This window comes from Austrofundulus limnaeus, unplaced genomic scaffold, assembly GCF_001266775.1.
Source record: "Austrofundulus limnaeus strain Quisiro unplaced genomic scaffold, Austrofundulus_limnaeus-1.0 Scaffold3, whole genome shotgun sequence".
In the NCBI taxonomy this organism is placed as follows: Eukaryota; Metazoa; Chordata; class Actinopteri; order Cyprinodontiformes; family Rivulidae; genus Austrofundulus; species Austrofundulus limnaeus.
Window position 1 is genome coordinate 882,929 of NW_013952405.1, and position 24,345 is coordinate 907,273.

Genomic DNA, 24,345 nt, shown 5'->3' on the forward strand with positions numbered 1-24,345 from the left:
GTGTGTGTGTGTGTGTGTGTGTGTGTGTGTGTGTGTGTGAGACTCACAGCTGGAGGTTCCTATTACATGATCTCTCGCTCCCTGGGGCCCGAGTTCGGTGGAGCCGTGGGGATCTGCTTCTACCTGGGAACCACTTTTGCTGGAGCCATGTACATCCTGGGTTGTATTGAAATTCTACTAGTGAGTGACTTTAAATGTCTAATATATTTAGGGGCATGGATTATAAATATTTCTTATAACTGGCACTCATATGTTTGTTCAAATTCAGTTTTAAAATAAACTCCATTGCCTCTGCTCTATGTGAGATGGTGAACTCGGAGTCTGATTGATACCAGTCATTGAGGCATGGTGCTGGATGAAAAGGGACAAGAGCCGTTGTAAGACTTTAATACCTGTGTCCAAATGGCAGCCGCAGATGTGGGATTCTGTGATTGTTGGTGCACGATGCACCAATAATCTCTTGGTGTAATCTGTCTTGGGTGACCAAAATCTAAATGATGTAAACAGCTAAAATGATGCCCCGTGTACCCACTGGCTCCAGCATCAGGTCAATGCAACATCGCATACAAACCCACATTGTGAACCTGTTCAAATTCCAACAACAAACAACTAATACTACTGCTGTGTCTTAGTTCAGTACTGATACTGGAGCTAAACCCAAATTATTTATGCTTTGTGTTTATTTACTTGTAAGCAGCGCGTGGTCACACAAACATATGTCTTCTGTAGACTAGATCGTCTTATTTCACAGCCATTTATGCAGCTGACACGATGGTCTATGTTGGCTGCAACCCATGAATTGGGATTCTCCACAAGTATAAGGCACCTTTACCTTCTGTGACCATTCATTGCCAAGAGTTGCATGCTCTGGCAACAGCTTTATAACACTGTAGCTCCACTCGTGTTCCCAACATGATTGTTGTCTTGTGCTCATTCCACATGCTTCAGCCTCTTGCAGGACAAATTATATCCAAACAGCACAATTACATATGTTAAACTTTGTCAGTGAGTGTCCAAATATTTTAAATAGTGTTCATTCATGTGAACACATCAAGTCTTTTTGTGTGAATGCCACTGAGACGATCAGTTTTTCTTCTGTAAGATTTTTGACATTGAAGCTCTCTTCTGTCTAGAACCTTCACCCATTATGTCCTGCACTCTCAGGACATCATTTTGATTTTGATGCAGGTCCCAAAGGTCAGAAATGAATTGGGTAAAGAAGGCTTTTAGATTTTCTGCTCCTGCCACCTGGAATAACATGCAGAAGGATTTAAAGTTATCGTCTCTTGTTACCTTGAGGAAATTCTAATCAGTGTTTAAGGACAGAGGAAACAGATCTCTTGGCTCCTGTAACTGCCCTCATGTTTAGTTGTGTGATGCCTCTTGGTTTTGTGTATCTGGTCTTGTACTTTGGATTTGTTGTTTTATGCTGCTGCTCTGGCCAGGTCACTGTTGGAAAAGAGTTCTTTAATCTCAATGAGTTATTTTCCTGGTTAAATAAAGGATACTAATACTACTGCTACAATTTTTGTGACATTTGAACAATTCTTATGAACACTTTTAGCTCTTTTATGCCATGGGTGCCATGACTTGGTATTTCAGCAATTTAGTTTTTTTTTTCAGCTATTTAACTTTTTCATTTTTTCTGTCATTGAAAATGTCGTCAACATCCTTAAAATATTTCTGAATGTTTATAAATCTTTACAGCACTTTTCAGCTTTTGTTCTGATTGTGCTTCTCTCAACTTTTTTTGCTAATTTGTAATTATTTTTCTGCTTTTTCAACTGTTTTTCTGCTCTTCTTATGTTAATTAAAAAATAGGCATCTATCAGCTGTTTTCTGCTAATTTCAGCTGTTTTCTGCCTCTTTAGCTACTAAATCTGAATTAATCTTTTTGTGATAATTTCAGCTTCTTACTGCTTAATTCAGCAAATACGTTCTTCCTGTGCCTTTGAATTAATTTCAGCTTTTTCAGCTACATTTTAGCAATATTTCTAATAATTCACTTTTAATACCCCCCGCCCCCCTCCCTACACTGGTACCCTCCTTGTCCTCTCGTTCAGATCTATATCATCCCACAGGCGGCCATCTTTAAAATTGAAGGCCTGGAGGGCCCAGAGGCGGAGATTGCACTGCTCAACAACATGCGCGTTTACGGCACGATTGTTTTGAGCTTCATGTCACTGGTTGTGTTCGTCGGGGTCAAATATGTCAACAAGTTGGCGCTGGTTTTTCTGGCCTGCGTTATCCTCTCCATCCTGGCTGTTTACGCTGGGATCATTAAAACCGCCATGGAACCTCCTGTCTTTCCGTAAGTGTTTCTAACCTGTCTCAGATGACGTCAGGTCACGGCACACGGTGACGATTTGTTTTGTCGACTTGCTTTGCAGCGTCTGTCTCCTCGGCAATCGTACCCTTGTATCTAAAGCGTATGACGTCTGTGCAAAGGTCGTTGAAATAGATAATGAGACCATCACCACCAGATTGTGGAGGTCCTTTTGTGATTCTGACTCCCTCAATGCTACGTGTGATGAGTACTTCACCAACAACAACGTCACAGAGATTCAAGGCATCCCAGGGGTGACCAGTGGGATCCTGGCAGGTCAGTTTACAATTTAAATGACTTTCTGACACCAACCACAGTGTAGTTCATCAAATAAAACCTGCATTTTAGAGGAGCTTCTTCTCTTTTTCTCTCAGAAAACCTGTTTGGTAACTATCTGAAAAAGGGGATGACCGTGGAGAAGCGCGGCCTGGCATCCAATGTTGATCCTGACAGTACCCCATCGAACACAAACCGCTACGTCCTGGCTGATATCACCAGCTTCTTCACCCTGCTGGTTGGGATTTACTTCCCGTCTGTCACAGGTGAGTCCCACAGGAACGTTACAAATGAGTACATCTCCTGGTTGGACTTGGTTATCAAGAACAAACCATTTGAACATTTGCTTTCCTCATGTAAAGTCAGTATCAATCTGAGGACACAGATAAAAAAACATGAGTTTAGTTTAGGAAGAAAGAGAGACACTTACATATTAAAAGGACCATTTGGCTGGAGAATTTGAGAAGACATCCAGAGGACATCACATGAAGAAAAGCATGCTTAGAGAGTTTTTTTTTAATGTTTAAGTTTTCTTCCTTGATGTTCACTACTTTAGAGCAAGTTTTGTTGAAGATGTCCAGATGCCCATTATAATGACTTTAAACATTAAGATCTTATCTTTTAAATGATCCAGTCCGACAATTAACAATTAGCCATTAAGCTCATGACTGTTATTATTCTCACTGTCAAGTGTTGGATAACACTGGTTAGAAGTCTTTTGGAGAAAATTCCTTCTCTCACGTAAGAGTCATCATCGTCATCCAACTTAAAGGGATCCATGATTAGTTTTAACATTAGACTTTATTTGATAAACATATATTTTAACTGTAAAATAAAGATTGTAAAAATACTGTACGATGTTTAGTTTTGTAAATTTTTAAAAATATATTTTAACATGGACAGACCCATTTTATTTACACCCAAAACATTCTGGGTAAATGATGACGTGGATAGGTCCTTGGTGTGAGCAAGCTATAGCCACCCTGAAGGTTAATCTTGGACAATATCTGACAATCGACTCTTTTAAATGAAACCAGAGAGCGTTGACAGAGAGGAGAAGGTGGAAATGACTCAGCCTGTAACTGAAAATGTGGATGGAGGACAACAGAGCTGCTTCATGGAAGAAGAACCTCAGCTTAGCCTGTTAGCCTTTGCGCTAGCGCTGATGCTATATTGCCATATATGTATTAACTCAGCACTAGCGTGACAAACAAGCTAAACTGAGGTCCTCCATCTATATTTTCATTTACAGGCTGAGTCATTTCTACCTTCTCCTCTCTGTCAACGCTCTCTGGTTTCATTTAAAAGAGCCAATCATCAGATATTGTCCAAGATTAACCTTCAGGGTGGATATAGCTCGTTAGCAGCCTCGCACCGAGAACCTATCCACGTCATCATCTTCCCAGAATGCTTTGCGTGTAAATAAAATGGCCCCGTCCGTGTAATGTATTTTTAAACTTTTAGTTTAAAAATTATAAAAACTAAACAGCCTACAGTATTTTTACAGTCTTTATTTTACAGTTAAAATATGTGTTTATCAAATAAAGTCTAATGTTACAACTGATCTGGGATCCCTTTAACATTTTAATCTCAAATTACAGCTCCAATCTGACTTCAGCAAATGAGTTTCTTCAGAATATTATCTTACTAGTTGTTCAAAAAACCAAAACCTTTTTAAGACAAAGTCAAATAGAACCGTCAGGTGAATTTTACAAAGTACTGACATCGCCCACTCTTCTCTCTAGTGTTAAAGTTAAAGGTTGCTCACTTGTTTGATACTGCTGTACTAAAATCTTGGCAGTAAAGCTCTTTTTGACTGTAAGATTAGTCAAAGGCAGTACTGAAGCTTCATACTTGTTTTATCCATTAAACATAGCACTGTCTTATTATTGAAAAGTCACTGCAAAGCCTTTAGTTGTGTATCATCTTTTTGTGATACTGGTAAGAAGAATACTAAGGCGAGACAAACTTATTCATCATCCTGGTTTTTTCTTTCCCTCTAAGGTATCATGGCTGGCTCTAACCGCTCTGGCGACCTGCGAGATGCTCAGAAGTCCATTCCCATTGGCACCATTGCAGCCATCACTACAACGTCCACTGTGTGTATCCTTCACTGCCCTACAGCTGATTTAAAACAACAAAAACAGGATCCTAAAGTGCCAACTGATCCTGTTAATGGTAGCAACTCTTCTTAATAGTATGTTCCTTAATTGATTTTACAGACATGTCATGTGTGGTGCTGTTTGGTGCTTGTATAGAAGGAGTGGTGCTGCGAGACAAGTAAATCTGATTGTTTCAGTGTTGAGATCTTTTTAAATTTAAGATTAGTCTTTTAGTGTGACTGAATGGTCCACACTTATAGTATCTTTATAGCCTCTCCAGGTTCTACAAAGTGCCATGCAATGTTTCTCTTTCATACACACTCAGACAGCCCTAATGTATTTACTTATATTAGAAAAATGGGCAATTGCAGTGACCAATCAAAAGGAAAAAAAAATTGTATAGGTCCTCTGGACGGGTTCTTCTTTAATGAAACGTTTCGTCTCTCTTCCAAGAGACGAGAGACAAAACGTTTCATTAAAGAAGAACCCGTCCAGAGGACCTATACAATTTTTTTTTTCCTTTTGATTTTTTACCTGGATTACTGAGATGCATCAGGACATGCAGTGACCAATAAAACAAACCTGTATTAAAAGTTGAATAAGCCAAGTAATTTGGGTGAACTGTGCTGGTATTATGAAATGTTGGTTTGATTACAACATACCTATCTAAAGCAGTTTAAAAGAAGTATAAACAGAAATGGGTGAAATACCCCTTCTGGGTTGGTTTTAGTCTTTGCCTCAGGTAGAGGATCTAAGTGTCTGTATGTCATGTTCATGACTGATGAATGGAGCGAGAGTTGGGTCGATGAATCAGGGTCTTGTCATAAGAAATTAGGGCGTTGCTTCCGTTGGTCGTGTTGAGGAAAGAGTGGACTCAAAAGGCAAAGCTTTGGATATTGATTGATTGATTTGATTGATGATGCCTTTATTGTCATTGCACGGAGCACAATGAAATATATGGATGGATATACTGGTCTGTTCATGTTACAGCCTTCATGCTGGGTGGTGAGGTGTGAAAAATTACTGAAAGAACACATCCTGAATACAAACAGCTGAAATGAGCTTCCTTTGTGGGGTAAGTTGGGCTCAGCCCAAACAGGGTGAGCCCAATCTGGGGTGAGCTTGTAGAACTACTGCTATTTTGCATTAAAATAAGTCAGTTGAGGTGGTTCAGGCATCTGATTGGGAAGGTTTTCATGTCCCTCAGCAAGAGGCACCAAGGCAGACTCAGAACTCACTGGAGGGGTTATAATTTTTCTCTCTGGCCTGGGAAGGCCTTGAGGCCCTCCAGGTAGACCTTGGAAGCGTCACATGTGCTGTCTCTGCAACCTGACTATGGATAAGCGGTTAAAGGTTACTGAAATTATCTCCTGAGTTATCTTGTTCACCACTATCTTCTAACACATCTCGGTGTGTGCTTCAGGGAGGGAAATTTTAAAGGGGCAATATTATGTGTTTCTCAGGCATACATTTAAATACTATACCAAAATAAAGTATCTATGTCACCTTTAGCTGTTATTAAAATGCTGTTTTTTGTGTTTAAATAGAAAATAAACTTATCTTCTCATCACTTCCTCTTCTAAACGCCTTGAAATTGGCCTCTGTCTTTTTAAGAACCACCTTCCACTTCTGTCTCACCCATTTCAGTACGTGGTGGGGCTGCTATGATGCAGTTTACTTGGCATCTGAAAATACATTTCCTCAAAGGTATTTTTAATCTGAAAAGAGCTTCACTGAGTGAGTAGTAGTTAGGAGCTCAGCAGACAGTTTCAGTTTCACTTTCAGTTTCACCCGAGAGCCTGCAGGAGTCATGGGCGGGGTGTGTGGGGTGTGTGGGGAGGAGGGGGTGCCGCCATGAGGAAATTTGGCTTAAAGACACGTCCCAGGGGCGTTTCTGGTCCCCAAAGGCGTTTCTGGTCCCCACCTGTCGTTTTGCTCCTCAGCATGGCTGCCTAAAAACACTGCAGGATTTCTCAAACATGCATGAATGAGTCAGAGCAAGGCTTTGGGCATGTTTTTATGAGAGTATAACATTATAACATGATATAAAACTCAAAAAAGTTGATTTTACATGATATTGCCCCTTTAAAGTTTACAATGCTCAGTATTAAGTTCAGTAAAAAAAAACCTCAAAGATGTAAAAAGCAAAGCATGTTGTATATCTTAAATGAGAAATGTGGGCACACTCCTTTTTCTTCAGGTTTGGTGAGGGGGTTAATGGTAACCTGGTGATTGGTACTTTGGCGTGGCCGTCTCCGTGGGTCATTGTATTTGGCTCCTTCTTCTCCACCTGCGGCGCAGGACTTCAGAGTCTGACAGGAGCTCCACGGCTACTTCAGGCCATCTCCAGAGACGGCATCATCCCCTTTCTTCGAGTGAGTTTGTGCAGCGTTCACACACACAACTGTTATTGTCAAAATGTCTCAAGAGTCACATTAACAATCCTAAAATTAGTTGGGGTTTGTTTTTTTATGTGAAACAAACATTAAAATCTTGCTGCGTGTGTGTCGTACATTTGTTGGATACTTTTGTGTGGTTGCAGGTTTTTGGACACGGTAAAGCCAACGGGGAGCCCACCTGGGCTCTCCTGCTCACAGCGAGCATCTGTGAGATTGGCATCATCATCGCCTCCTTGGATTCAGTCGCCCCCATCCTCTCCATGTAAGAACGCCCGAGTTTATACACATTGCACCAGTCCACCATCTTATTTGTCCAATGTGTCTCTGACCTTGTTTCAGGTTTTTCCTGATGTGCTACATGTTTGTTAACCTTGCCTGCGCGCTGCAGACTCTGCTGAGGACGCCAAACTGGAGGCCGCGCTTTAAGTTTTATCACTGGTGAGTTTGAACTTTTACCCTGACTTTCTAGACGTGCAGGATGAAGTGTTTAAAGCGATGCGTGTATGAGCAATAACATCCACTCAACATATTTTTTATGGCCACTGCAAAAACGTTGCCAATGAAGTTGTTGGTTGTGTCTGTGTGTTCATATGTTCCTTTGCCTGTCATCTTAGCAAAATATCTCCCAAAGCACTGAATTACAAAGGCCTCCAAAGTAAAGTGACTTTGCAAAACATAAAAACTAAATGAGTGTCAAAAGAAATTCTCATTATTTGTTTTATGCATTATAATCATTATTAATAATCATTTTTAACTGTTTAGATTAAACGTTATACTGAAAAGTACATTCTGACCTGACCTAAAATATTGTAATCATTTAACTGTATAAAGACAACAGAAAGATGGGTTTATTTACAGATATACCAGAACGACTCTCTGATAGGGTTCGAGGTTATTTCAGATATGGGAGACTGTGTATAAAACAGTTTGTTTTCTTTTCATCTGCAGGAAAGCTGAAACCTTAAGCAAGAAATTGCAATGCTTGATTTTTTTATTTTTTATTTTTACAGATATTGAGTTAAAGAGTCATCCTCAACTCTCTGTGAGGTTGAACACTTTATTTTCAAGATTTGACCAAAATGTGGATATTTTTGAATTGTGTTTATTAGTTATTTTAACATGTTTGTTGTAAACAACAAGGTGTGCTTAGCCCTGCTAGCCCACTACCATCCCTGCTTACTTTACTAAAATAACAAAAAGATTTGGCAAATGACTGAGATACAGAACAGAAGATTTTTTGCTAAAAAATTGAGCTAATTTTATTTAAATTATATCATATTTAAAATTGGAGCAAAATACTTGCATTTTAAAGTGTTTTTTTTTCTCTTGGTACATGCTGCATTTTTAGCATTTGAAACAAACAGGAGGCCACTCTGAAAATGTTACCACCCGAGTCATTTAGGCCTCCTGGGGCCAGTTTGTCTGCCCTCCTGCTTGAGATCTGTAGTGTTTTCGCTCCTTCAGACGCTGACGCTTTCATCTGGTTGAGGTCCCAGATAACCCAACATGTGATGTCCTGTCACCCACAGGGCTCTGTCTTTCCTGGGCATGAGCCTGTGTCTGTCGCTCATGTTCATCTGTTCCTGGTATTACGCCATCGTCGCCATGGGCATCGCCACCTGCATCTACAAATATATCGAGTTCTGTGGGTATGTATTCATCTCGACACATAACGTTTATTTTTATCAGCCCGTTCAGCTAACTAAATGCGTGCTGTGAAACAGAGCTGAGAAAGAGTGGGGCGATGGCATACGAGGCCTTTCGCTCAGCGCTGCACGATTTGCTCTGATGAGGCTGGAGGAGGGACCGCCACACACCAAGAACTGGAGGTCAGCTTAGTTCAGAGTTTAGGATTTGTATTTAGACATTCAGTACACTGTCAAATATATTTACTGAATAGCATCTGGGTCTTTTACTCTTTGGTTTTATACCTGTAGGCCTCAGATCCTGGTTCTGGTGAGCGTGGATGCTGAGCAGAAGGTGGAGCAGCCCCGTCTGCTCTCCCTGACCAGTCAGCTGAAAGCAGGCAAGGGTCTCACCATTGTTGGTACCTCTGTTCAGGGATCCTTCCTCAGCAATTACACTGAAGCCCAGATGGCAGATCAGGTACGAAGCCTCAATTTAGTCCCTTCCTCTCCTGCTGCTCCACCAGCTATGTACGGTAATTATTAGGGCTGTCAAATGATTCATATGTTTAATCTGATTAATCCCAAAGTGGCTGTGAATTAATCATGATTAATCTTAAATTTAATATACATTTCTATTGCATATTGATAAAATAAATTACTTGAGTTATTGATTAGTTTTTAATGTTTTTATTTAGAAAACAAAACTGATGCTTAGACATGATTGTTTGAATATAAAACAGGACCTAAAAATGCTCCAAACATATTTGAGTCAGTTGAATTTTGTGCAGAATAATGATTAAATCAAGAATTCAAGGATTTTCATTCCAAATGAGTACTACATGAGGAATGAATGATGGATACTAAGGTCACAGCTGTCAGCAAAACATAAATAAATAAAATAAAATAAGCCATAAGAAGACAAAAAAGAAAAAAACTGTACATAATGTGTTACACATGGAGTTTTTTATTTTATTTTATTTTATTTAACCTTTATTTATCCAGGTAAACTGTTTGAGAACCACTACTCATTTACAAACATGACCAGGCATGCACTGAGTGCACTGCAATATACAAACCTACATATTCAGCCATAGTAAAGTGATTGTAAGTTTTAATCGCGATTAAAATTTTTAATCTATGCTCATGTAACACTAAAATTAATCAGAGTTAACTCATAGCCCTAGTAATTATTCCAGTTTTTGTCTGCAGTCTTTGCGGAAGCTGATGGAGACAGAGAAGGTAAAAGGTTTCTCTCAGGTGGTCCTCTCCTCCAACCTGAGAGACGGGACGTCCCACCTGGTCCAAACTGGAGGACTTGGCGGTCTAAAGCACAACACCGTAATGGTCAGCTGGCCCCACAACTGGAAACAGCCTGAGTGCTACCAGCATTTTAGGAACTTTATTGGTAAGGTGATGGATGACAAAGATAAATATCTAGGGAGCTTATTATTTCCAGCAGCCTTAACGAGGACGTTTAAGTCTCTCTGTCATTAAATACAGTTTAACAAATGTTCCAGGCAAAATTCATATTATTATTAACTTTAAGATGTGCGGTTTAGATTCATATCTAAAGAAAGCTAAGCAGAATGCACCATTCAAGAATATGTTACGGTAATGAGTTCTAATTAAACTTGTTTTAAGCCACTGAGTCTAGCAAGATGATCTGTGGATGTTGTTGCATATAATAAATACCGTGTAGGTCTGAAAAACATCAAAGGTGTGGGATTATTTGAGCTGATTACGGGCCAAACACAACACGTTGTCTTGTTGTTCTGCATGTATCGACTGAAAATGATTAAATGTCTCTTTTTCCTCTCTATTTTCAGAGGTGGTGAGAGAAACTACTATAGCCAGTTTGGCCTTATTGGTCCCCAAGAACATTTCCAGTTATCCATCCAACGGAGAGCGCTTCACTGAAGGCCATATAGACGTGTGGTGGATCGTCCACGATGGAGGCATGTTGATGCTGCTGCCTTTCCTTCTGCGTCAGCATAAGGTGGGCAACCAGACGGTGTGGGTGGGGTACGTCTGAGACGGTGGGTTAAAAACAGTCCATTAAAAAAATTAATAAAGAAGTGTTTTCGAGGAATGGAGCAGTCTTCAAGGTTTATGAAGGTTTTTGTTTTGCGTCACAGGTGTGGAGGAAGTGCAAGATGCGCATTTTCACCGTCGCACAAATGGACGACAACAGCATCCAGATGAAGAAAGACCTCATCACCTTCCTGTATCACCTGCGCATCGATGCCGCTGTGGAGGTGGTGGAGATGGTACGAGATGCGTCTGCCACAAGTTCAACACTCCAACATTAAAGCACGGCTTCATCCATAGACCTTTAACTCGACATAACATACTGTATATTTTAGGACTAAGCAGCTAAAAATGTGTTTTGGTCTTTAAGCACGACAGCGACATCTCGGCTTACACCTACGAGAAGACGCTGATCATGGAGCAACGATCGCAGATCCTCAAGCAGATGCACCTGACTAAGAATGAGATGGAGCGAGAGGTAACTCTGACTTTTATTTTTTAGCATTTTTGTCGAGAAGCTGATTCACGAGAAGCTTGTGACTGTACTAAAAAGAAGCAGCAACTCCAAAGGGAAATTAGACATCAAATTAACTTTCTCCTTCTATTTTTACAGATCCAGAGTATTACAGATTCATCCCGTGGGTCCATCCGTCGTAAAAATCCGCACACTTTGCGCCCCCAGCACAGCGCAGAGGGAGGCAGCCTTGTAGAGAAAACAGACGATAGGGTAAATACCTTTTGTGCCTCTGTTTTTAAAGTTCCTACTGTCTCTAAAGCAGCAGAGTTTTCCCCCTTCTTATTTAAGTTGAACGCTGATTTCTGTCTGCTTCCCTGAGGTCCGTCTTTTGCTGACAGGTCTCTCTTTTCGCCCTATCACCCCCACCGCACATCACATGTTTGTCTCTCAGTCTGAGGCTGTCTCCGACCCAAAACAGGTCCAGCTGATCCACAACAGGAACGCCTCCAAGCCCACGGGATCACCTGCTGCCACCTCTGCAGGAGGCGCCGCCACCTGGACAGATGGCAAAAGCACGGAGAAGGGGAAAATCCTTTCAGCGAGGACGCCAGAGGGAGGAAGAGACCATCTTAGCATGAAGCCGTGAGTCAGCCAACATCTGCGAGCGAACCCAGAAACATGCCACAGCTGGACACGTTTAGGCCTTAAAAACATTGGTCCTGCAGAGCGACGTGCTGATATGAAGAATAAATCTGGACTTAGCACATCTGCTTTCAGGTGTGGTTTGAGATGAGCGGAGGTTCGAACAAAACATGAAAGTGTTGTTTTTATCGAACATTTGCACTGCTAGTAAAAAGCAGCAGAGATGTGTTGCGTGGATTCTAAATGCATTTCTCTCTATTTTATTTTTTATTCAAAATTGTTCAGCATAGTTCAGGCCGAGGTAGCTCGGTGGTCTCATTATTCTGAGGTGGTGGGTTGGAGCCCAGGTTGAGTCAGGAAGGCCGTACGGCGTAAAACAATTGCCAAATCTTTTATGCAAGTTTGCTCGTTGTTGTGACTCCTTCAGAAGGGAGCGGCCTAAAGAACAGCAACAACAACACTGTGTGTAGTTTACAAGCACACAACTTGCATTTACATCCATCACCCACCAACGAAAGGCATGCATGTTGTCAAAAAATCCCGCATAGCAAAATTTGTCTGGCCCAGTTTTGACTCACTAACATTCAACTCAGATACCTCAAACAATGACTTCCCTTTGGTGGTCCAGATGTGTTTTGTCAGAGGTGGTCCATGTATGAGCAAGCTCCTCATACACCAACCTACCAGGCCAGTGGTGGCATGCCATCTTAAAAACAGAGCCATCATTTCCAGACCTGGCCCACATCTGGCTCACAAACCACATGTCATGCCAGCAGTCAGTCAGCAGTGACACCAGATCTGGCCCACACCTGTCTGCTATGTGGAATCTCATGAACCACTTGACAGACTTTAAAACAAATTTCAGCTGTTAAAAGTCCAGCTGATTCAACATGACCACCACACTCTGCTGACATAAGGAAACACAAAAACCAAGCTCACTCAGTCAAATAGTACGCTTAATATTTGTTGTGGTAGTGGCAACGTATGCTTTGAGTGTCAACATATTTTGCAAAATGTCCTAAAGTTCCGTGAGATTGTGCGTAATGTTGTTTTCAATGTTTGACCAAAACAACCATAAGTTTGTCTTTTCTCAACTTTTTGAGTTTGATTTAAAATTCTAATATGAAAGGCAGCTGGAAGTTTGTATGCCTTTCAGGTGAATTTATGCCATGTTACTGAAAATAAATCAACAAATCATCAACAGATGCACCTTCACATTGTTTTTATTTTATTCCAATCATGCTGCAGTGAATGGGAGAACTTGTAAGTATGAATGTTTTGTAATTTTGTCTGGGTTTTTTTTTCAGCAGCTAAAATGCAGCTTTACAAAGCGAACAGGTCAAAACTGAACATTTTCTTTAACCTTACAGAAGCCAGGTCGATGTGAGGCGCATGCACACAGCAATGCGGCTCAATGAGGTCATCACCAAGAAATCCAAGGAGGCCAAACTCATCTTGCTCAACATGCCGGGACCACCGAAGAACAGAGTGGGCGACGAAAACTGTATCCTTGAATGAAAAGATGAAAAGCGTTTTGAGCAATGAGATTTTGGGAAATGGTTTTGACCCGAAGGCAGCAGGAGGTTAAACTGCTGTTTCCATCCTTCACTCTGGACGTCTCTCAGATATGGAGTTCCTCGAGGTGCTGACCGAAGGTCTCAACAGGGTTCTCCTCGTACGTGGAGGAGGCCGAGAAGTCATCACCATCTACTCCTGAGAGAGTTTTATTTATCAGAATCTACAGAAACTCTGCCTGCCTCTCCCCTCGTCCTGTAATCCCACCCCCAACCACCCCGCCTCACTCAGACTGCAGGGTTTTCCAGTGACGTGGACTCATGTTGACCCAGCTGTAACCTTTGAACCAGCAGAGCTCAGTCAACTCTCCCTCCCAGACTCTGTGGCCGACAGCAGAAGATGAGGTTTTTTCTGTTTTATTACGTCTTAAATAGACTTTTAGCTTTTTGTTTTTTTTCCTTCTGGTTTTGCCTTTTTTTTCCCTCGGTTTCTTCTTCATCAATTTTATGTTTTTCCAATGTTTTATGTCAGTGTTGTTTGTGTTTGATCCTCTTTACTTGTTTTTGTTTGTTTGTTTTAATAAGGTTAAAAGCACAAAAAGAATACCAGAGGATTATTGGTTTAAAAAAAGTGTATTTTTTTTATCGAACCTGTCTGATGGTATTAGGCAACTGAATTGTGACATACATTTTATCCTTCAATTGTGATTTTTTTTGTGTGTGTGTGTGTGTGTGTGAAAATGAAAATTAGAAAATGTCATGTAAACAATTCCATCTAAAATTAAAACTAGCATTCCTTAAATAAAAGCCTTTTATCACACTGATGTTAAAGTTTTGAGCGTCGATGTGACAAAAGGCAGGAAGTAAAATATAATTTGTACACAGAAATTCAAAAAATTTAATTTATCTTTAGGGACTTTTATTTCAGATTTCTTTAAATGTACTGTTTTTACAGGGAAGTGCTTGGGAATGAATTGGCTCGGCTCTTCTTTTATTTGCTTACTTTACACGTTTTTTTTGTGCGAATCAATATCTCTGACATATCGACTGGAATCATCCCACCGAGTCCAAAGGTTCTCATCTGTTATACCTGTTTGAGTTCACTCACAGCCACAAACATCTTCTAAACTCTACTGACCAAGTGCAGTTTGTCTTGATACAAGTCTTACGTTTTAAGATGGCTTTATTAATCAGAAATAAAGGTTTAGTGAGTGTGAATGTGTTTCAGTAGATGTAAGGCCCTTTAGTATTGTTAAAAATGAGAAAACACACAATATATTTTTTTTATTACAATTGTTTTTCTGCATACGCATGACTTAAGGCATTAGATTACTGCTCAAGTTGGCCAAATAAGGCAAAAATAATAATACTTTTTGGTAAAATTGTGAATTCTAAAAGTACAGAGTGAGCCAAAAGATACATGACTCTTACTTTGGATCCAATGTGGCAGCTTTCAAGATGGCACCCATGTTCTGGACATAGCCTAAACGATAAGCCCCATCACCCATTACTTGCTGGAATAATTAGGTGTCTTTTTCTCCTTTTCTTTTCTCCTTTGTTCTGAAACAATATGGTGTCCTGAGACTTGTGACTCACTTTCTTTGGCTTTTAGACTTTGCTATAACTAAAGCAAAACCATTATTTCTCTAAAGGTTTCAACTATTGACTGTTGCAAATGTGGCAAAACTTCATTTCCCCTAATTTATCTTTTTCCCTTATGTACAAATGAAGGTGTGAAGAAATCATTTGACATTTCTGAACAAAATGTAATAAAATCTAAATCTTTTTAATACAACAATTATACATATTTGTAATTTTTTCTGATAGTTTTTACTTCAATTGTTTAGTTTGACATTGAAGTGGATGGGATGCCTTTGTACAAACTCACTCCCTTAGTAATATTTAACTGTGAATACAGTCAGACTAATCTTCACATTCAGATTTAATGTAGGCTAAGCTGAACTTCTGGAAAAATCCACCGCTGTTGTTTATTTGCAGATAAATCTTTTAAACAAAACCTTAGAAAAAAAGGAAAAACACTGAGTACAGTTGCATACTACTAGTCTGACTGTTGTCAAACAAATGTACATTTGGGTGAATTCCAAGATAATGAGGCTTCAAGATTATTTTATTTGATAGGTTTTTGTATGTGTAAAATTGCAGAGATGAATGCAATGACATCGACTCACTCGTCAACCTCACATTCGCAACAAGGACATTGGAATATCATTATGACTTGATAAATGCAGTTGAATGATATCCAAGAGTGGAAAGGGGATCCCAACTGAAGAGGTTGAACAACCTGAAGGCAACATTCATCCAGGACAGCTACAACTACTGTGGAATCCAGGCTGCAAGAAAGTCAGCCACAACCAAGTACCTATAGGTAAGACAGGTCCTGAAGAGCCAGCTAAACGGCAAGAACAAAGTCCAAGCTATCCACGTGTATGCAATGCTGGTCATTAGATACCCAGCTGGTATAATAGCCTGCCTACGGAGGAGATGGAAGTCACCTGACGATGCATGGAGGGTTTCACCCAAAGTCCAGCGTCCTGAGACTATACACTAAGAGAAGAGAGGGAGGCAGAGGACTAATGAGTTTCTGAGTCACTATACAGATTGAAAAAAATAAAAATAATATCCTGGAGTACATTAGCATCAGCCAAATCCCCCACCCCTTCCCCTGATGAAGAACTGATGACTGAATGTCTAAGGCAGCAGCAGAAACCCAATGTGGAAGAAGTGAAACAAGAAGAGCCATCGTGGAAAAATAAACCCCTGCAAGACATGGAGGCTGGTTTTCAGTCTTTTACCGGGCACCTGATCGGCAGCACCTGAGGGTACAAAAAGCTCTAAACCAGTGTCAATCACAACAGCAAAATAAGCTGTTTGGCAGAAAATATTTGGCAAATCTTTCATCTGTGCAACCAACATACTCAACTCCACTAATCCCACAAATGCTTGTTTCTTAAAAATGTAGCCCCCTTTCAAAGGGAATCAAACAGATTTATTGCCAAGGAGCATTGTTACAACAAAGAATTATACTTACTTAATATAATTACCTTACTTTTTGTGCTAAGTATAAATGTGTGACTACACTTTAACAATCCTTTAGACCTAACTACCCTCACGGCTGTTCAATTTTTAACTCTCCAAGGACATGTAGTGTCTACATTTCTAAGAATTTACAATGCTTAACTACCTTTTGAATAGGACTGTCAAATCTCTGCCTGAACAAATATCTATTGTTTTCTTTCAACATGAATGACAAATAGCTTTAAAAGAATTCAACCTATAAAATTTTCATAACTTAAAGGTTTTTAGGAGCTTACTTATAAATTAATATAAAAAACGTGTAGAAGTCACAGAAAAAAATTTTTTATTGCACTTTAGAGGGAAAAAAACTGCTGACATTAGTGAATGTTTTTTTTTTACAGTAGACAAAGTCCACACAGTTGCTTTCCTCTGTGAGCGGAGCGGTGTTTGAGTGACAGCAGGTTGGACCAATGTCTTTGAGCTGTCTTATCTGAACAGAGATAAACCAGGCTGCAGCAGGGATGACGGTCATTTGCTCTGATCCACTGTGAGGATGAAGAGGCAGTCCACCAACCTTCGAGTGAGCCTACCAGTCTTTGTGATTGGAATCGAGGTGGTTTTTGTTGTCCTCTATGCGACCTTCGTCACCTATGATGAGCACACCGACGCTCGTTTTCAGACCAACCAGACTAATCCAATGCACAACACTGTGTACCAGGACTACCCCTTCTTTGCAGACATACAGGTCATGATTTTCCTCGGCTTTGGGTGCCTGCTGGCGTTTTTCCGGCTCTATGGTTTTGGGGGTATGGTTTTCAACTTTCTGACAGCAACTTTCGCCATCCAGTGGGCCATTCTTGTGCAGGGGTACTTCCAGTTCTACCAGGATGGAAAGATCCACCTTGGGGTGATCAACCTCATCAACGCTGAGTTTGCCTGTGCCGTGGTGCTCATCTCCTTCGGGGCGGTGCTGGGGAAGACCAGCCCGTTGCAGCTGCTGGTCATGGCCCTGCTGGAGGTGCCGGTGTTTGCGGTCACAGAGTGGGTCGTGCTGAAGTACCTGAGGATCAACGATGCAGGAGGGTCTATCCTCATCCATCTCTTTGCCTGTTACTTTGGTTTGGGTGTCACCTTCGTGCTTTATAGGTCTGGTCTAAGTGAAGGCCATGCGAAGGAGAACACCAGCTACTACTCTGACATCCTGTCCGTGATGGGGACCTTGTTCCTCTGGGTGTTCTGGCCATCGTTCAACTCGGCACTGACCCTGAAAGGAGACGACCAGCACAGGGCCATCCTGCACACCTTCATCGGCCTCAGCGCCTCCACACTCACTGCCTTCGCTCTCTCTGCGCTGCTCAACAAGAACGGTAAGCTCTCCATGGCCGATGTCCAGAACGTGACCCTGGCCGGAGGTGTGACGGTGGGAGCATCTGTGGACATGATGATAACGCCGGCAGCGGCGTATGCTCTGGGTATGTTGGGGTGCATTGCCTGCATGCTGGGCTACAAGTACCTGAGCCCATTCTTGGCCCGGCACTGCAGGATCCAGGATCAGTGCGGGATACATAACTTGCACGGGCTCACGGGACTCATTTCATGTGCGGCAGGGATATGTGCCATACTGATGGCTGATGAGGAGGTTTATGGTCCCAGTATGTATGAGATCTTCACCCATAGAGCACCAGTGGAGGGGAATCCAAAGCTGCATGAGCTCCAAATGTTGATCCCAGGTTTACGGGCAGGTTTGGGGAGGACTGCACGGGAACAGGCCTTCTTCCAGGTAGCAGCCCTGTTCTCCACCATAGGCCTGTCAGCGCTGGGAGGCATCATCACAGGTTATGTGCTGAAGTTGCCTTACCTCGCATCCCCTTCTGATGATTTTTGTTTTGACGACGTGCTCTTCTTTGAGGTTCCTCCAGACTATGATTCACCACTTCATCTCTGTAACAGAACTGCTACAGAGGAGTCTGCTGCTTAATGTGCTCCATCCAACAAATGTTTTCTGTCAAAACAATGTCAAACAGTTATTTTTACCAAATACCAGTGAATGTGCTGGCTGTGGATTACCCTAATGTTCACATTCATAACACTTATGTTATTATGCAACAGTTTCATCTATATTTCATGCTCTGTAAATATGTTGGTGTCATCCAGGACACAGTAAAATAAAAAATAAAAAATGGAAATTCTAAATTTTCAGTTCTTAAACTTCAGAAAATCCATAAATTCAGGTGTATTAGAATATGTAACAGAAATGATAAAAAATTAACTCAACTTTTTTTTTATCTCATTGACTTTAAATAGACGTATATATAATATTTAGTAACACACACAGCATTTCTAGGGGTTTATACATGCTTCACTTGTTTTTTTATATTTAACTGATTAAACATTTTGTTTACCACAAAATGATACTTTTACTAAATGACAACTTTTGTTGAAACAAAAGCCTATGAGGGTTTTTTTAAAGGAAAAGTCAAGATTTTAAGTTAACTGGGAGCTTTAAAGGGTTTGTGGTTTTGGTTTTATTTTGTAGTATTTCAAACTAAACTACATATTTTTACAAAATATTTCATCATCATTCAACCAAATGTGCAGCGTTATTCAGAGGTGTTCCTTCACCATGATGTAGCAAGAGAAAAAAATGCAATGACTAAAAACTGTTTTGTTATTTTACTGAAAGACCAACTTTTGTAACCTGATTAATATCTTTATGTTCTGACATAACATGGACTGCAATAAAACATGAAAAAATTGTTGTTGTTTAGCAATAACTTTTTAATGTAAAACTTATAATATTTTGATATTTTTTAGGATTTATTTCACATAAGATGATCAGGACACTGACATGACAATCCAAAAATATCAGGCCATGATCTATTTTTCTTCAGGCAGTGAGAAATTGAAAACAGATGATGACGGATAATTTCAAGAGCACTTTGCTACCAAACAGTTTATCTATACTTCCACAAAACATGAACCCACATAAAACAATTCCAGTTCAGTGCCCAGCCCAAAATGAGCGCCTGTGGTGATGTGAATGTGCACCAGAGCAGTCTGGTAAATTTGTGTCTCTCTCTGAATGTACAAGTGATGCTTTAGATTTGATAGAACAACATGCTGCCATCCAGTGGATTGTTTCAACACAGTAGATTTCACCAACACAGAGCTGAGAAGTAGCAGCCAAGTTATTTATTTCACTAACCTTAGTGGTGGAGGCCAAACACACACACACACACACACACACACACACACACACACACACACACACACACACACACACACACACACACACACACACACACACACACACACACACACACACACACATATATATATATATATATATATATATATATATATATATATATATATATATAAGAAAAATCTGGCATCATCGTCAATGTAATCATAATAATGTTTAGGCATTTAAGAGTCAAGTATAATATATTAGACATGAAAAATGACTTTTTTTCCTCAATGAACACTAATTTATTGTAGTATATTGCTGATTTGTTTTGTAAAACTAACTAACAAGTAATAATTATTTCATAGATTTTGTTTATTTTTCATAGGCGTAATCAGGTAAACTCGTACATACTGGGACTGTTTGTACTTCTGGTCTGCGGCCATGATCTGATGAAATGAACCTCCATTATGTACGTGTGCTGCAGTAGAAGTACCACTTAGCTCCAGTAGGAAGCAGTAACACGACACTAATTTCCCTGCTTCAGCGGAAAGCCACGAAGAAGAATACAACGACGACGGAAGGAGTGCGTCGTGCTAGAATTTGCTAATAATAGCAGCTAATAGTTGGGGCGGAAGAAAGCGTTATATAACGTCGAAATTTTTAACTTTTCATTGGCTTTGTGTGTTCAGCAAAGACAGAATCGTCGATACGACTCTCTTCAGCAGCACATTAGCCGTGATTTTTAGACTTTGGCACATCATTTCACCAATTTCAGACGGTAACGTCATTGTTTGCCAGATTACAGCTCGCTGCCGCGGAAATGTTCAGTGGCCATCTTGGCTCCATCTGAACTTAACAGGGTGTTCTTCAAACCGCTGTTGTATTTATTTCTAAGTAATGTTTTTGCGTTTATTCCGACTTCACTGTATGTTGCACGTTTGTTTGAGTCTGTATATTATCAAACCGGTTATCAAATTTAACTTGACTGAGCTACAATCGACATAGTTTGTGTGGCTAGTTAGCATTAGCTTTGTATCGAGTAAAACGCGTGTTTGTTGGACTTTGGTAGCCTAGATGGTTGTTTGGTTGTAGTTCGTGTTTGTAGCTGATAAAAACCGAAATGAGATAACATATCTCGTCTATGTAGTTACCAACAAGACGTTTTACGATTTTTCACATATTTATTCCTTGTGTTTTGTTCTTTACAAGGATCAACATGGCTGATGACTTTGACGTTGAGGCCATGCTGGAAGCTCCATACAGAAAGGTGGGTTGGAAGTTACAGAGATCAGGCCTGCAATAGTAATGTTTTACTCCTTTTGTTTAGACCTTTTTTAATTTGCTTTTGTGAAATAGTTCACTTGAATGTTGTTTGGTGTGATTGAGTATTAAAGAAGCAATACAGAATTATAAATAAATCCACATCTATCTCTCTTTATAGACTTCCCTAATGATATCTCACCTCTACTCCCATGAATTCATCTTTGGTTCCACTGTGAACTGTGAAAAAAAAGGAAGGTAGTTATTGCGCATATACTGATGTACTGTGGTTCACTTTAGGACTAAAAGAGATTCAACCTAGAACATCCAATCCCTATTCGGTTGCAACAAGGTGAATGCCAATGGTTGATGAGCCCATCTTTACCTGTTCAGCAAAGGAGGCAGTATTCAGATTTACCGTTTGTGTTTTGACACTGGTTCTTACATTAATGTATTTTTAAAGTACATCTTTCGTAAGTTTTGTGCATGACTTTCACATTTATGTAATTGTTTACCCTAGAAAAAAAGTGCAACGCTTTGCTTCCATGTTCTCAGATTAGTACTTGATGATTGGTAAGTTTTTGAACAACAAAACACAGCAAGCACTAATCACGTTGCTCACACACATCAGTTTTGTCCTAGTTGTGTAGTGTAGTACAACTTTATTGTAAATATGAATACTGCCTCTTTCAGCATCTTGATTTTATATTGCATGCTACACAACACATTCTATTCAGTAATATTTTAGTATTGCTGTAAACTACAACTTCTATCTAGCATAATTATATTATATAATTATGTGTTTTCAGTAGTTATTTCTTATGTCAAAAGGTTGTAAATAATAATGCAGACTACAGATAATTGTAGTGTAACTGGTGGCTGATTTGATCTTTTTATTTATTTTCATGGGCGTCAGTATTACTAAGAAGTGTGAATCCCTGTTTGCTTCAGGGCAAGATGTGTGACAGAGGTGGCATCGAGCTCTTACAGTCCAAGAACGAAAATGGGTGAAGATCACTGGACTGACACCGACCTCACAGGATCTCTTTTAGTGGCCATGGGCCATGTGTGGTCCCATGATTAGGCCCAAATAGTGGCATTGGTACGACCTGATAGAGGGGGAATGATGGAGAGGACCTGACAAATGTCAAAGCTTCATGAACTCTGCTAATATGTTGGACACTCCCTTAATTTTGCATTGTTGCATTAAGTATTGTGCAGCTTTATAAAAAAAACTGGAGTGGGATGGGAAGCTATTTGGGGTGGTAGAAGAAAACTTTGGGGACTTTGTAATTTTATTAATTGAAATATATTTTGCATTTTCTCTTGTCCCACCCCCACCCCCCTTTTTTTACCTTGACGACTTGAAATGTTTCATCTTCGTCCTCACGATGTTCTTCTATAAACCTTGCTTAGGATGAGAACAAGTCCTCTCATGCAAATGGACACGAGGAACACAGCAAGAAGTAAGACTTACACTCTGTTTAAATTCACATCCTCACTAGTAACTTTTTAGGGGCAAGATCGCATTTTCCTGAAACGGGTCTGGTGCTAATTTCCATCTCTGGCTATAACACGTTTCAGGAAAAGGAGGAGCAGGAGCCGGAGTCCAGGCTCAAAGAAGAAGAAGAGCAGGAGCCGGAGCCGAGACAGGAAGAAGAGTAAGAAGAGGAGCAAAAGCAAAGAAAGAAAACGCAGCCGCAGCAGAGAGCGCCATCGCAGCCGCTCCCGAAGCAAAGAACGATCGGGACGCTACAAAGCACGCAACAAGAGTCCGATGTATGTTACATTCTGAGTCTTAATTCATCCTTGTCCAAAAAAGTACATCTAATTTAACCCAACAAATTTTGTTTAAACAAAGATGAGGAGGTGAAGTTACGAAAAGGATGTCGTTTTTTAAATTCTTTGTTCTTTTTAGTTTTCTTTTGCATTAAAATAATTGCTAAAACGTGAAATGAAAAAACATAATTTTGTGATTTTTTTCTTTTCTTTTTTTGCAGCCGCAAACGCTCCAGAAGTCGAAGTCCTTTTAACAAAAAGGAGAAGAGTCCTGTTAGGTGAGATGGATAATCCTTCATTAACTTTTAGGACTATTTATACCTTTTAATAGTATCACTCCAGATATGACAAACTGTCAATCAACATTTTGGAGCTTGTCTTGAACATGTTTTCGTGTACAAATTTCACTTAAAAATAGTTTGTAATGTTGTCGCTGAGATTAAACTGTCTTTGTTTTATATACACATAAAGGCAACCAATTGACAATCTAACACCAGAAGAGAGGGATGCCCGCACAGTTTTCTGTATGCAACTTGCAGCAAGAATCAGAGCTCGAGATCTGGAGGATTTCTTCTCAGCTGTTGGAAAAGTCAGTTTTATTTCCTAAAACTTGTATTTTTTGTTTGAATTCTCCCCTGTAATCTCAGTGAATGGTATTTTCGTTCACAGGTCAGGGACGTGCGAATCATCTCTGACAGAAATTCTCGAAGGTCAAAGGGTATTGCATACATCGAGTTTGTAGAGTCGTCTTCTGTGCCACTGGCCATCGGACTGACCGGCCAAAGACTTCTAGGTGTGCCGATCATTGTCCAGGCCTCTCAGGTCAGTAATATCATAGCTCTTATTGTTAAAGCTTTAATTTAATCAGGTTGAAGTTAATATATTTATACACCTGTCCTTGTTATTTTCTCTTGGTGTAATGAAACTTTCTCCACTGATTTACAGGCAGAGAAAAATCGAGCTGCAGCTGCAGCCAACAATCTGCAGAAGGGCAGTGCCGGCCCGATGCGACTGTATGTGGGCTCACTGCACTTCAACATTACTGAAGAAATGCTGCGAGGGATCTTTGAGCCTTTCGGAAAGGTTAGAAATAAGTTTCATGTAACACATGATTTATTCATGTCGATTATTTTTGTAACCGTTACTCTGATGTATTGTTTTTAAAGATCGAAGGGATCCAGCTTATGATGGACAGCGAGACTGGGAGATCCAAAGGTTATGGTTTTATATCTGTAAGTGACGCTTTTTTTTTTTATTCCACTGCAGTTTGTCGCTTTTGTTCACTCTAACCTTGTCAAATTCTGAAGTTTGCAGACGCAGAATGTGCAAAGAAGGCTTTAGAGCAGCTGAATGGCTTTGAGCTGGCTGGTCGTCCTATGAAGGTGGGGCACGTTACAGAGCGCTCTGACTCATCAACAGCCAGCTCATTCCTGGATAACGATGAACTGGAGAGAACTGGTATTGACCTCGGCACAACAGGGCGCTTACAGCTTATGGCTCGACTAGCAGAAGGTTTGTTGCTTGTCAGAATCAAAGGATTTCATTTTGTTTCCCAGAATGCATTTACGGACTTATTGAAATTGTAATGTTAATGTGATTTTTTTTTCTCCTCCCTCAACAGGAACTGGCCTGAAGATCCCTCCTGCTGCTCAGCAGGCTCTACAGATGACCGGCTCTATTTCCTTTGGGGGTATGGCTACTCCAGCAG

The 24,345-nt window shown here is 40.3% G+C and overlaps 2 protein-coding genes across 5 annotated transcripts in view; both read left to right on the top strand.

The window, feature by feature from the left end:
* Positions 1-18,590, top strand: part of slc12a5b (solute carrier family 12 member 5b) — a 35,919-nt gene extending 17,329 nt beyond the window's left edge. The window contains exons 6-26 of one of the 4 annotated variants that reach the window (XM_014016391.1): positions 50-180; positions 2,064-2,311; positions 2,391-2,602; positions 2,701-2,868; positions 4,607-4,705; positions 4,825-4,882; positions 6,905-7,079; positions 7,247-7,365; positions 7,443-7,541; positions 8,633-8,752; positions 8,828-8,932; positions 9,041-9,209; positions 9,941-10,136; positions 10,558-10,727; positions 10,867-10,998; positions 11,130-11,237; positions 11,373-11,486; positions 11,668-11,858; positions 13,107-13,121; positions 13,229-13,346; positions 17,088-18,590. In XM_014016391.1, the coding sequence (XP_013871845.1) occupies positions 50-180; positions 2,064-2,311; positions 2,391-2,602; positions 2,701-2,868; positions 4,607-4,705; positions 4,825-4,882; positions 6,905-7,079; positions 7,247-7,365; positions 7,443-7,541; positions 8,633-8,752; positions 8,828-8,932; positions 9,041-9,209; positions 9,941-10,136; positions 10,558-10,727; positions 10,867-10,998; positions 11,130-11,237; positions 11,373-11,486; positions 11,668-11,858; positions 13,107-13,121; positions 13,229-13,346; positions 17,088-18,386 (4,046 nt within the window). In that variant the 3' untranslated portion in view covers positions 18,387-18,590. Of the gene's footprint in view, positions 1-49; positions 181-2,063; positions 2,312-2,390; positions 2,603-2,700; positions 2,869-4,606; positions 4,706-4,824; positions 4,883-6,904; positions 7,080-7,246; positions 7,366-7,442; positions 7,542-8,632; positions 8,753-8,827; positions 8,933-9,040; positions 9,210-9,940; positions 10,137-10,557; positions 10,728-10,866; positions 10,999-11,129; positions 11,238-11,372; positions 11,487-11,667; positions 11,859-13,106; positions 13,122-13,228; positions 13,363-13,483; positions 13,854-17,087 lie in introns of those variants that run through there. The other 3 variants (XM_014016370.1, XM_014016388.1, XM_014016380.1) reach the window with 3 other exon arrangements.
* Positions 18,591-20,193: 1,603 nt separating this feature from the next.
* The window catches only part of rbm39b (RNA binding motif protein 39b), a 5,502-nt gene continuing 1,350 nt past the window's right edge, over positions 20,194-24,345 (top strand). The window contains exons 1-11 of the mRNA XM_014016399.1: positions 20,194-20,376; positions 20,808-20,865; positions 22,275-22,324; positions 22,443-22,637; positions 22,859-22,915; positions 23,109-23,226; positions 23,307-23,459; positions 23,583-23,720; positions 23,804-23,869; positions 23,945-24,149; positions 24,259-24,345. Coding sequence (XP_013871853.1) covers positions 20,815-20,865; positions 22,275-22,324; positions 22,443-22,637; positions 22,859-22,915; positions 23,109-23,226; positions 23,307-23,459; positions 23,583-23,720; positions 23,804-23,869; positions 23,945-24,149; positions 24,259-24,345 — 1,120 coding nt within the window. The 5' untranslated portion in view covers positions 20,194-20,376; positions 20,808-20,814. The remainder of the gene's footprint in view (positions 20,377-20,807; positions 20,866-22,274; positions 22,325-22,442; positions 22,638-22,858; positions 22,916-23,108; positions 23,227-23,306; positions 23,460-23,582; positions 23,721-23,803; positions 23,870-23,944; positions 24,150-24,258) is intronic.